Raw genomic sequence first — 12,556 nt, forward strand, 5'->3', positions numbered from 1 at the left:
GATTTAAATAGAACCTTCCTCCTTCTACCTCATTTATTGTTCCCCTTTCAACTGCCTCATCCCAGGATCCATTTCTGTGGTTTCCTCTTTGGGGTGGCCCTTGGCTGGTTCCACAGCTGGCCAGGCAGGGTGAGCCCAGTCCACTGTGGATGCATGTTCAAGTGTCCAGGATGTGCAGGAAATAAACTTAGGAGGGAAGGAAAAGGCTTGACCCACAAATCCTCATGCTGCTTCCCCTGGAACCAAGGGGAAGTGGTTTCTATGGACTCTGGTGGACTAATTCCAGCCCCTTTTCCTCGTACTATTTTTAGGTGTAAAAAGATGTAAATGCAGGATGGTGTTAAGTCTACCAGACTAAGTGACATATTTTGAACAGTAGATAGGAACCTGGATACATTCGGAAAACTATCTAGCAAAGGAAGACTTTTATTTATTTACCTTCTAAAGTTTATTTACTTATTTTAGGAGGGGAGGGGCAGACAGAGAGAGAGAGAGAGGAGAGAATCCCAAGCGGGCTCCACACGGCCAACACAGAGCCTGATGTGGAGCTCAAACCCACGAAGCCACGAGATCGCGACCTGAGCCGAAACTGAGAGCTGGATGCTCAACCGACTGAGCCACCCAGGCCCCCCCACCCCCATTTACCTCATCTCATCTTATCTACTTATTTTTATTCTAGAGAGAGATAGAACACGCACAGGGGAGGGGCGGGGGGGGAGAGATTCTCAGGCAGGCTCCACATTCAGCACAGAGCCTGACATGGGTCCTGATCCCACAACCCTGGGACCAGGACCTGAGCCAAAATCAAAAGTTGGACAATCAACCCACTGAGCTACCCAGGCACCCCAGGCACCCCAAGTACTAGCCACTTTTTTTGTATTTTTACAAGAACAGAACTAGTAATAGTGGCTCACATTTACTTATTTCTTCACTCTGCACGTGTCCACTCATTTAATCTTGCCGGCAGCTGTCTGAGCTGGGCACTTAGGCCCGTGTTACAGATGAGAAATCAGAGCCGTGGTCCTGGGTAAGTAACTTGCCCGAGGCCACAGCCTAGGAAATGTTAAGGCAGGATAGTGTGTCAAGCGATCTAGCTTCAGAAGCCACACTCTTAATTGTGCTTCCATATTACCTTAGAAGTGTTTTGTTTTAATCATCTCTTAGGCTGTTGCCGTGGAGTTACGTAGAAACACACTTACGCCCCGTGCCCCAGGCCAGTTCCGAGCATTGGTTTTGATCTCCCGTCTCCTCTTCACAGTGTATGGAAGTGAAGCTGCACTCCAGTGCACGAGCACGGTTTCTGAGGACTCGGCGTGTGATACGCATGCCTCTCTCTGCATTCCGTATGTGTCTCCAGTTTTCACCCATTCACCTGCCTCCCATCACCTGGGGCTGGCTCACAGACAGGCGCACTCCAGGTGACGCCCCTTTTCCTGGTTCTCTCACACAGTGACGAGGTAGGGGCAGCTCCTGGGCAGCATGTGTATTAAGGTGGAAGGTGACAGTTGAGATTGTGAGAGAAAGGGACTGAAGAATTGGGTTTTGTTTGTTTATCAGTTGTCCTCTGCAGTGGAATAAATGTAGTTGAACAGGCCCACCTTTTCATAGTGTTTATCGGCAGACGGGGATCAGAAGGTGGGAGGGCTGCAGGGCCACCTGTGGCTGAGAGGGTTTGGGGACCAAGTAGGAGGCAGGTTACCAGGAAGCTGCTGAAATCGTTTCAGCTAGAAAAGCCTACCTTTTAGATAACATATTCTGTATGTTTTTGGTTAAATATTTTGACGTGCTAACATGTTTTGGTGAAATTTTGGTTTTTGCTCAGTGCAGCCTAAGTGGCACATCCCTGGTTTCGTTTACCGAATCCTGGCCCTTCACTTCATTTGAGTGGCTCGTTATACCTCAGGTGATTACATTGTACAGAGCCCCGCTGATCACCTAGCGCTCTCCTACGCCGCCTGTCTTCTTGCCCTCCGAGTGGCTCCTTGAGGCCGGTCTTGGTCTGAGGATCCCTATTTAGTGATCTGGGTTTCGGAGAGATTCCGTGATGTCTTAGGTCACAGAGCCAATGCTTTGTTAGAGTATCTCTTCAATCCATAATGCTGCTGCTGTGCAATGTGACCTCTAGAACATGGAAGGTTTTTCTTAGGAGCAAATTGGGAGATTCCTCGTGGCCATCATGCCGTCACCCTTCCGTTTATAAATGCACCAACCGTGTTCATGAGGGTTTAGGATTTAGACGAGAGCAAACAGGAGCAACAACACCCAAAAGAGTGTGTTCGTGATTATGGGCCCTTTACAGATGGTGCAGAACGTTGGTCCGTATTTGGTGAACCACTGAGTGGTATTTTTGGTGCTGAAGTACCGTGTCAATGCGCGTGGGACTGGATCTGGAGGTCTCTTTTCCAGGGCAAGCTTAGCACCAGCGGTTGCTTTTGCCCGTGTCCTGAGGGTGGGTTCGTCACGGGGGCTTCTTTTCCTTAACCTGCAAGAGCCAAGAGTTGAACCAGCTCAGCTCTAAAACTCCTTTAAATTAAAATTCTGGAATCGTATGAAATTTGATAACTGACATACAAAAAAAGAAAAACCAACCTGGGTAGATACTGAGAAATAAAGTAACAGATGCTTTATTTAATGTTTTTAGTAAAATTAAATCTTAGGATCCCAGGTAGTGTGACTGACAAATAAAGTCATTGGCCTTTACTTCCCATGTTTTTTAACTGACCTGCCATATTTAAAATACTGATCTGACAGAAGCATCTGGATACTTTGTTTCTAACTAAAGCTACATTTAACAACAAAAGAATCCTTAGAAAGTTAGCTCGTCTTGCCATCATTAGTAAGTGGGGAATTGCTAATTAAAACCATAATGAGATGGCACTCATCTGAAATGACTAAAATGAAAAAGGCTGATCTTATCAGAAATTGGTGAGGCAGTGGAGGAACTGGAACTTTCATAGAGCGCTGGCAGGAACATGACAGGGTGCAGCCTGGGGAAACACAGTTTGGCAGTTTGTTAAAAATTTAAACCTACACCTGTCATAGCATCCAGCCACTCTACACATATATATCATTCAAAAAAAGGAAAACATAGGTGCACAGAGACTGTGCACAGACGTTCCTAAGAGTTGTGTAGTGGCCAAAAAGTGGAAACAGCTCCAGTGCCATCAAGAGCTGAGTGGCTGAACTGTGCCCCGCACCCAGGCTGGAGTACACGTCCACGGTGGAAGGTGTGGACTGTTGATACGTACAACTGTATGGATGAATGTCAAAATAATTTTGTCAAAGGAAAGCCAGACCCAAAATAGAGTCAGTCCATACTTACACACTTTTTCAAGAAAATGCAAGCTAATCTGTAGTGACAGAAAGCAGATGGGTGATTGCCTGGGGCAGGAGGGCAGAGCGAGACAGAGGGTTAGAGGGCACAGGAGGACTTGGGGTGATGGAGCTGTTCGCTGTGGACAACAGGGGTCTCTCCGTGGGTGTGTCCATATGTTAAAAACTTAAGAAATTGTATCCTGGAAATTTGTGCAGTTTATTGTATGTCAGTTACACCTCCTCATAGGGCAGTTTTCAAAAAAGAGAAGCTCTGAAACAAAAGACCAAGTCCAGCATTTATTTTGGCAAGCACGGTTTTGCTACGTGTTAGCCACAAAGGCCAGCACGGCTGGTCAATGTCAGGGGAAGAGGTGATGTCTGTGACGGATGCTTGGAAGATAAGGGGGTGGGGGGGGGAGGGGCAGTTCTTACATCCCCGAGGAAGCAGGAAGCGTTTTCTCCTCACACAAACCGCTTCCCAGCCCCCAGGGCCTGCTTGGCCTAATTAAACATCCTTTTCAGTTTACTGACTGGCGCTCCGGAGAATCCGAGGAGGCGGTGGTGGGCTTCCCAGAGATGGGAGACATGCTCTGCTCCCACCAGGCCTAACGGGCTTCTTGCCACCGTTGTTCCAAGTTGTCTTCACCCATCCACGTCCCCAGGCGCAGTTGTGATGGTTGTGGAATGGAGGTGTTGAAGTGTTCCCGTTGTGCACACTCCTTTCACTGAAGGACCGCGTCGCGGCCGGCTTGGCCGTGGCCCGGGATGGGCGAGGTTACCGAGCACCGCGCCTCATCCGAATCTCCTGCCAGGCGTGGTGATGACTTTATTCCACCACATCATAGGCTTCCTTCTTCTCTGAGCGACGCAGAGCAGCCACATCTGAGCAGTGGTTTAATTATTAATAATGGATTGTAGTAGTGCCCTTGCTAAAAATAAAATAAAACTATCCATCTGCTAAACAAGAATCAGAGGATGTGTGGAAGAATGCGTTATGCTTAGCACATGTTTTGGTTGGTGGAGGGGGTGTCTCTCCTATTCCTCTGACTCTCGGACTGAGCCCAGGAAGGATCGGAAAGACTGACTTCCCTTCCCTTTCCTCTCTTCGCTTTTGTGACAGTCCCCTCCGGCTCTGTGCCTGTGTGTTTTCACCAGGCGGTGGTGGCCCGCTGATTTTTGGGGGGGGGCCGGGGCCGTTCGGGCCATGCCCCTGCCCCCTTCCCGTCCCTGGGAGCCGGCCGCCTCGCTTGCCTCCCAGCGGGGTCACTCGGGGAGGGGGGCTCACTGCGCCCTGTCCTTCCGCAGCTGTGGACGTGGCTGGAGGAGCTGCAGAAGGAGCTTCTGGATGACGTGTATGCCGAGTCGGTGGAGGCCGTGCAGGACCTCATCAAGCGCTTTGGCCAGCAGCAGCAGACGACCCTGCAAGTGACGGTGAACGTGATCAAGGAAGGGGAGGACCTCATACAGCAGCTGAGGTGGGCCGGTCCCCTCCTCCTGCCCGCATCCCCTGGAGCCGGCCAGGGAACAATGAGCTGTAATTCCCTGTCCTGCTAGGTGGGGAGCAAATAACAGGTCTGCATACAGAGGACAGTAACCTCCCTTTCTTTCTCTTTTTTGTTTTTTTTCCTCTCTGACTGGTTGTTTTTTTTTTTTTTAACTCAATGATTTTTCTCATCACGGCATTGACTAATAAACTTTCCCAGAACTCGGCTTTTATTAATATGTCCTGTTAACAGCTACCTAGTAACTATTGGAACTTCCTTACAAGCCGGGCTGATTTAAACCTCCCAGAACTGTGTCCTTCAGACCCTGAGTGACCTGTGTCCCCAGAGGATGGTGGGTGTCCCTGTCGCGGGAGCAGAGGCTGGGGGAGACCAGGCCCCAGGTGTCGCTTTCCTCCCTGCTCTGCGGGGGCTGGAAGCAGACTTCCTTTATTGGATCCTTCGAGGACAGCTTCTCAAACCATTACTGCTAACTTCACGCGATGCTCACTTTGCCGCGAGTCGGGGGAAAGGGACTCAATAAAGTCCTGATCGATTGCATTAGAGTTTAACCCCTTGTTCCTGATGGGACTCCACCGTTTTAGCAAGCAGGGATCGTGGATTCTGTTCTCTCTACCTAAGGAGAAGAGTGGCTACAGTGAAGCGCTTCGAAAGTCACTTTCTGGAGCTACTAGGCTGCTTTGCAGGGGGACGGTGGGCGGTGCGGGGGACAGTCTTCGGTGTGGCCACAGACCTGGCGGCTGGCTTGCAGGAGGAAGCCCAGTGTTGTTGCTTCCTGCCGGCCTTCCTCCCCCTGAAGTCTGCGCGGCCGGATCCGGTGTCTGACGATGGGAGACTTTCTCATGCCGCCCCGTCCCCTCTCCCTTCCGCAGGGACTCTGCCATTTCCAGCAACAAGACCCCCCACAACAGCTCCATCAGCCACATCGAGACAGTGCTGCAGCAGCTGGACGAGGCCCAGGCCCAGATGGAGGAGCTCTTCCAGGAGCGCAAGATCAAGCTGGAGCTCTTCCTGCAGCTGCGCGTGTTCGAGAGGGATGCCATCGATGTGAGTGCCCCCTCCTCGTCCCCCGCCAGTTCCGGCATCTTCTCTCCCTGCATTCGGGGCAGGACAGAGGAAGGAAGGCTTGCGTCTTGCCCTGCGAGCCGAGGGGGCTGTGCTGGAAGCCGCACCGTACAGCAGGACGGAGCACAGCCTGTGTGAGTGCAGCCGAGCCCGTCTGGCTGTGTCCTGGCCTGTTGGGCCCGGGGCCGGGTCCCACGCAGCCCTCCCCTTGTCTGAGGCACACACTTGAGGCCGCCACTCTCCCCTGTTCTTTCTGTCCCTCCCTGCCCCCTGCCCCCTGCCCCCGCCTGCCTCCACCAGGAGTGAGAATAAGGCTCGTCAGTGGTGATAGCATTTGCAGAGAGCAGGAAATCCAGTCTTTTCCAAGGAGTGTGCTCAGATGATCTTTCATCCTTGCCTACAAATTGCCCCTTATCTGTGAGTTTCTTTCCTTTTACTTCAACAAAAGGCCGTTTCTTAATGTGCCAGGTAAGATCTGAGTTTTGAACCTGATGAACTGCAAGCCCAAGTAAGTATAATTGGATGATGCCGAATCTGTCTGTGAAACATGAGTGAAGGAACCAAAACTCACTTGGCGCAGATGAGGCCAGTCTCCCGGTGCCTGTCAGCTTCACGCGGCTGGTGGAGCACGTTGCCCAGGCAGTCTGGAGGGCATGCCCTGCCCGCGCAAGGGCCTCGAGGGCATGCAGACCCAGACCCTAAATCCACTGGGGCAGAGGGACGGTGGGGCCTCGCGTAGACTGCTTCACTTACCTCGGCTGAGGGGAGGACGCTCTGCTGAAGTGGGCTTTGCCTGCGTCTCTCGGGCCTGTCTGTAGGCCCAGCTCTGCGTGTGGTACAAGGACCAGGCCAGGCCCTGTGCGAGGCCTCTCGGGGGGGGGCCTTGGTTGGCCACTTGTCTAAACTTCCCTCAGTGTTTTCATTAAAGAAAGGCCTTCTCGGCTGTTCTTATCATCATCTCTGGTTCATGACAAGAGAGGAATTAAACCCTATGCACATTGTCTGGTAAAATCTGCTCTCGGTCTTGATGTTTAGAGACACATGAAGCCAGGTAGGGAAAAGGCACGCTGTCCTCAGCTCTTTAAGGACCTGCCCACGGCCTGGGCCTGCAGTCCAGCTTCCAGGTTGCTGGCGGTATGAACAGAAGACCCAGCATGGCTGTTTTCCTCTCTGATCTCTACTTCAGATGAATTGCTTTTGTAAACTTAGCTGCTTGTTGAATAGTTTCAGTTTGGAAACAGGCATTATTTGAAGTTTCTCTTCAAGACATGTTGATATTTCAAAAAAAAAAAAAAAATCTCTTGGCTTCATCTGTATTATTGCTACTTTAAAGGGAAAAAATTTAATTGTATTTCCATTATCAACAAACTAGTGTTTTAATATGTAGTTCAGAAACCAGAAACCTACATTTTCTCCACACCAAAGCTACAAAGTTCCAAGTGGCCTTAATAAAGCCGGTGGGCCAGGCCAGGGGTAAGTGCTTTCCTGAGCTAAGGAAATTAAACCCACAGTGCAGTCACAGGCCAGCTACAGTGTAGTTTAAAAGCTTTTTAAAATGTCACAGCCTAAGAGCCTCTTTTCTCTGGAGTAATCCTAAAACATGAAAACCTGAGCAGTTAGGACTTCAGCTGGGATTTCCTCCCTTATCTGGGAAAATGCTCCATCTGACTGCACATGTGAGGAGTTATCTTTATGGTAGAAACTTATCTATTCCTTGGCCAATTGTTTTTTAAATGTTTGTTTATTTTTGAGAGCGAGCGCGAGGGGGGGAGGGGGCAGAGTATCCAAAGTGGGCTCCACACTGACAGCACAGAGCCCGATGCAGGGCTCAAACCCACGAACCGTTGAGATCATACCTGAGCTGAAGTTGGATGCTCGTCCGACTGAGCCCCCCAGGCGCCCCGGATCTAGGTTTTCTGCGCTGAGAATGTTCCTGTTTCAGCCTCTTCCTATTTCCAGGGAAAACCTGCTCGATTGCTCTGGAAACAACGGAGTCATTCCTACAGCGTCCTGTGACAGTTTGTTTATGGAACACAGTTATATGTACCATTAGGAAGAGAAGTAACACAAGTTGTTTCTCCAGAATTGGTATTCAAAAGTCATTTCCACTTTCTTGAGCTTTGTTTCTGCCACCAATTTCTTGTCTTCACATGTGTGATTGACAAACTGTGACTGTAAGCCTTGGGCAGGATTTCTCCTGATGATCTTTTGATCATGGCCATCGCCGGGGTTTCTTGAAGCTTGGTGAGCGTTTTCAAATCCCGCTGGTTCTAGCACATCCATCTTTATTTACTGTCCGCTGCTCGAGTGGTGTCTGAGCCCTATCGCTGTCTCCATGAGACGTTAGCGCTAAGTCTGTACCTCACCACCACACCCAAGTCTCTCCTCCCTCAGTGTCAAAAAACAAACGTTAAGAAAGAAGATTCCCCTTAGAGGTAAAGATTAAAGGTATGGTCATCTCCTTCCTTGTTAAAAATACTTCCCCTCAGTGGCTTTTTGGCTTATGTGTAATTTAACATTATTTAAATTTATCAATTTTATAAATTAATGTAAATGCGTATACTGTATGCAGACCTCTCTAATGAAAGAGTAAACCTGGAAGATTTGTGCCATAGGCATTTGGGGAAGCCTTCAGTTTTTATTACCTTTTATCTCCTCGCTGGATTCTGTGTCAACTCTCTCACATTTCTCAGATTTTCAAACTCATGTGGTTACTGCTCTTCTAGATAAAGTAAATCGGGACCCATGGGGAATGTTATTCCACTGAAGTGTATAATACAGTATTCTTTCACAAGAAGTTTTTTTCTTCCTTTCTGGATTCTGTAACTTCTCATCTTAATTTTTTAAAGTGTATTACAAAAGTTTTCAAACCTGCACCAAAGTTGCAAGGATCGTACAGTGAATGCCCATGTGCCTATCTCCCAAATGTAGCAGGATTGTGTGTTCCCTGCTGCAAATCCCCCTTCTTTTGTTATTGTTGTGCTGTAGTAGTTGAGAGAAAAGCTTTGTCTGCTTATTTCACTCCTAAAGACTCTTAAGTATCTCTCCAAAGTAAGACCTTTTCTTATATAACCAGAGTCGCACCCCCCTCCCCCACCAGAGTCCTTGCTCTCTAGGACCCTGCTTCTCTTGGACCCTCTACGGGTGGCCCCTACTGGGCATGTGGGCACTGTGCCCACATAGGATACTTAGCCTTTCTGTCCAGAATCATCTCTTCAGCTAGCCTTCTTTTCCTCCTGCCGTGACTTGTGGAAATAACTGCGTCAGCTGAAGAAACCAGGTCCCACGTTCTGCATTCGCTTAGTGATTTCTTCTGTTTAACTAGTTCTTTTTCCCTGGTGCTCCTTATAAACTTGGAGTTTAGATGTAAAGACCTGATTGATGGGGCGCCTGGGTGGCGCAGTCGGTTAAGCGTCCGACTTCAGCCAGGTCACGATCTCGTGGTCCGTGAGTTCGAGCCCCGCGTCAGGCTCTGGGCTGATGGCTCAGAGCCTGGAGCCTGTTTCCGATTCTGTGTCTGCCTCTCTCTCTGCCCCTCCCCGTTCATGCTCTGTCTCTCTCTGTCCCAAAAATAAATAAAAACGTTGAAAAAAAAATTTAAAAAAAAAAAAAGACCTGATTGAGATTCCAGGTCTGTTTCTGTGCCAGATGCTCCACAGGACCCACAGCTTCTCCTGTCAGAGGTTGGTCCTGTCTGGCCCCACTTCTGTGGGGCGCAGAGGTTGGTCTGCGGGATGAGGATGGGGCAGCCTGACCCTCCTGCTGGGTCCCCTCTTTCTTTCCATTACCGTTAACTGCACAATGATCATTGTCTGAACAGCTATTTCACTAGAATTAAAAAAATAATTAGAACAAACTTTCTAATTTTATTATTTCTGCATTTAATAACTAGATTTATCTATAAAGGATAACCTTTCTTCATTGTTATAGGCTTAAATAATTTTTTAATTACCAATTTTAGGATGAAGATTGGTCTCCTGTCAACCTCTAATCAGAAGAGTTTTTCATGTGGGGTGCCTGGGTGGCTCAGTCGGTTAAGCTTCTGACTCTTGGTTTTGGCTCAGGTCATGATCTCACGGTTCATGAGTTCAGCCCCCACGTTGGTCTCTGCACTGACAGCACAGAGCCTGCTTGGGATACTTTCTGCCCGTCCTGCTCGTGATATCTCTCTCTCAATAAATAAATACATAAATACATAAATAAACAAACATGAAGGGGAAAAAAGTTTTTCATTTAATTTTAGGCTTTTTAACTCTTCTTTTTTTAAAAAGTACCATTAGGGGTTAATGTGTTTTTGTATGTTTGATAAACTTTGTTCAGTTGTGGTAGGTTTTTGTGTCTAACTGTCCCATCTGTGGCCCATGGAAGCCCCGACAGCTGGCTTCCATGTCCCCGGGACCCGGTCACATTCCTTTCTTCCTTACTTGGCGCAGTGAGGGGTCGCAGCACATGTTCGTTATTTTGTAAGTCTCGGTCCTAAGGAGACGCTCTCCTCTGTCAGATCATCTCAGACCTTGAGTCTTGGAATGATGAGCTTTCTCAGCAAATGAACGACTTTGACACAGAAGATCTCACAATAGCGGAACAGCGCCTGCAGCACCACGCAGACAAAGCTCTGACCATGAATAACTTAACCTTCGATGTCATCCACCAAGGGCAGGACCTTCTGCAGTATGTCAATGAAGTGCAGGCCTCTGGTAAGGAGTGCATTTCGGTCTGTGTCACTTGTGGGGTTTTTATCGTGTGTGTGTGTGTGTGTGTGTGTGATGTGTGATGTGCGATGGCTGCAAAGCATGGTCAGCCCCTGTGACGTAGATGTTCTAGGTACCTGCTCTTCGAAAGGAACGTTTTGGCTGTTTTGTGTTCACATGTGATCACCTGTGACATTATGATTAATGTACTTAGCCCTTAATACTCTTGGCTTGTCATTTCAGGTAGCATGAACGCTAATTGTCCATGAATGAAATGTGAATCTCCAACAAATTTTTCACATTCTTTATTTTTTTCTTAGTTTATATTTTACCAGCAGATGTCACTATAGGCTCAAAAATGTAGACAGAAATGTGTAGTGTTTGAAACTTAGCAACAACCTGCATACTACATCACTCATTTTACACAAATCAGATGCTTCCTAAAGAGTAAACTGGGTGTGCAGTGATACACAACAAAAGCAAGCCAAAGTTCGCTCGCTTATAAGAGTGAGGCACATGTCACCACTTAACCACTGTGGAAAGATTGACCCGAAATGGGTTTGGTTTGATTAGCCGTGCGTTGTATTTTGCTTTGGAACACAGCAGATGCGTTGTTTGAGACCCCCTCGCGTGCTTGGAGGCACACAGAAACAAACACTCCTGTGTTGGTCACGCCTTCCTTGAACTTGGCCCGACCAGCAGATTATTCGAAAGCACGGCGTCCATCACACGGCTGAAGGATGGGTCGATGTGCCCACCGAACTCTCGGCTCTCCCTTCATGTCCACAGGCGTGGAGCTGCTTTGCGACAGAGACGTAGACATGGCCACCCGGGTCCAGGACTTGCTGGAGTTCCTTCACGAGAAGCAGCAGGAGCTGGATGTTGCGGCTGAGCAGCATCGGAAGCACCTGGAACAGTGTGTGCAGCTTCGCCACCTGCAGGCCGAGGTGAAGCAGGTAAACAGAGGGCTGCGCGCCGAGCCGGACCACAGCGGGCCCCCGTGCATGGGCACTCGGTGTGTGACCACCCGGAAATTGGGGAGACTGTCCCTGTTCCGGACACAGCTGTTCTGACACATGATGTAACATACCCACCCCCAGTACAGCCCTAGCTCGTGTGCAAGCGTGGTTCTCACACATGATGTGACACACTCCCCCAGGGCAGCCCTAGCTCATGAGTAAGTGTTGAGCCAGCGCCTGGACAGCTGTGTGTTGACTCTGTAGTGGAGAAGGCTTCCAGCCCAGCAGACGTAGCACTCGAAAGTAACATCCATTTGGCTTGTTTTGTTACTGGTAATCTCTTGCTTGAAACTCTGAGCACATAGCTTCTCAGGCTAAATAACGATATGATTTTTCTGCCAAATAGGCTGGTATCACAGCTTATGCAGGGCTGGAGACTTCTTCTGTTACCAGTATGCCGCACTGCCATGTCTCAGATAGCATGGCAAAATAAAAATGGAGTATTTGAAAGATTGTTTTCGGCTCATAGCCATTAGGATTCTATACGTACCTCCATTCAGCATGTACATGACATTTTATCTCACGAGCAGAGAAACCCCTCATGATACCACCTTCCTGGCAAGGAAGGTGTGGCCTTCCGAGATTCTGATGGAGGCTCAGAAAAGCATGTATTAGGTCGAACGGAGGGGATCAGGTGCCTCTGGAGTGTTAGCAGTTTGCGGTGTGTATGTGGGTGGCACTCACATTGAAGCAGATGTGCTGTCAAAGTGGAAAACTAGGGGCGCCTGGGTGGCGCAGTCGGTTAAGCGTCCGACTTCAGCCAGGTCATGATCTCGCGCTCCGTGAGTTCGAGCCCTGCGTCGGGCTCTGGGCTGATGGCTCAGAGCCTGGAGCCTGTTTCCGATTCTGTGTCTCCCTCTCTCTCTGCCCCTGCCCCGTTCATGCTCTGTCTCTCTCTGTCCCCAAAATAAATAAACGTTGAAAAAAAAAAAAAAGTGGAAAACTAAAAGAGCACCTGTTGGTG

General features: G+C 48.9%; 1 protein-coding gene across 1 annotated transcript in view; it reads left to right on the forward strand.

Moving 5' to 3' along the window:
• The window catches only part of TRIO (trio Rho guanine nucleotide exchange factor), a 357,580-nt gene that overhangs the window by 212,224 nt on the left and 132,800 nt on the right, over window positions 1-12,556 (forward strand). Inside the window, exons 12-15 of the mRNA XM_086676230.1 lie at window positions 4,621-4,790; window positions 5,690-5,864; window positions 10,384-10,579; window positions 11,363-11,529. Coding sequence (XP_086532356.1) covers window positions 4,621-4,790; window positions 5,690-5,864; window positions 10,384-10,579; window positions 11,363-11,529 — 708 coding nt within the window. The remainder of the gene's footprint in view (window positions 1-4,620; window positions 4,791-5,689; window positions 5,865-10,383; window positions 10,580-11,362; window positions 11,530-12,556) is intronic.

The sequence above is a fragment of the Puma concolor genome, chromosome A1 (genome assembly GCF_028749965.1).
Source record: "Puma concolor isolate L17-30 chromosome A1, mPumCon1.1.hap2, whole genome shotgun sequence".
Taxonomy (NCBI): Eukaryota; Metazoa; Chordata; class Mammalia; order Carnivora; family Felidae; genus Puma; species Puma concolor.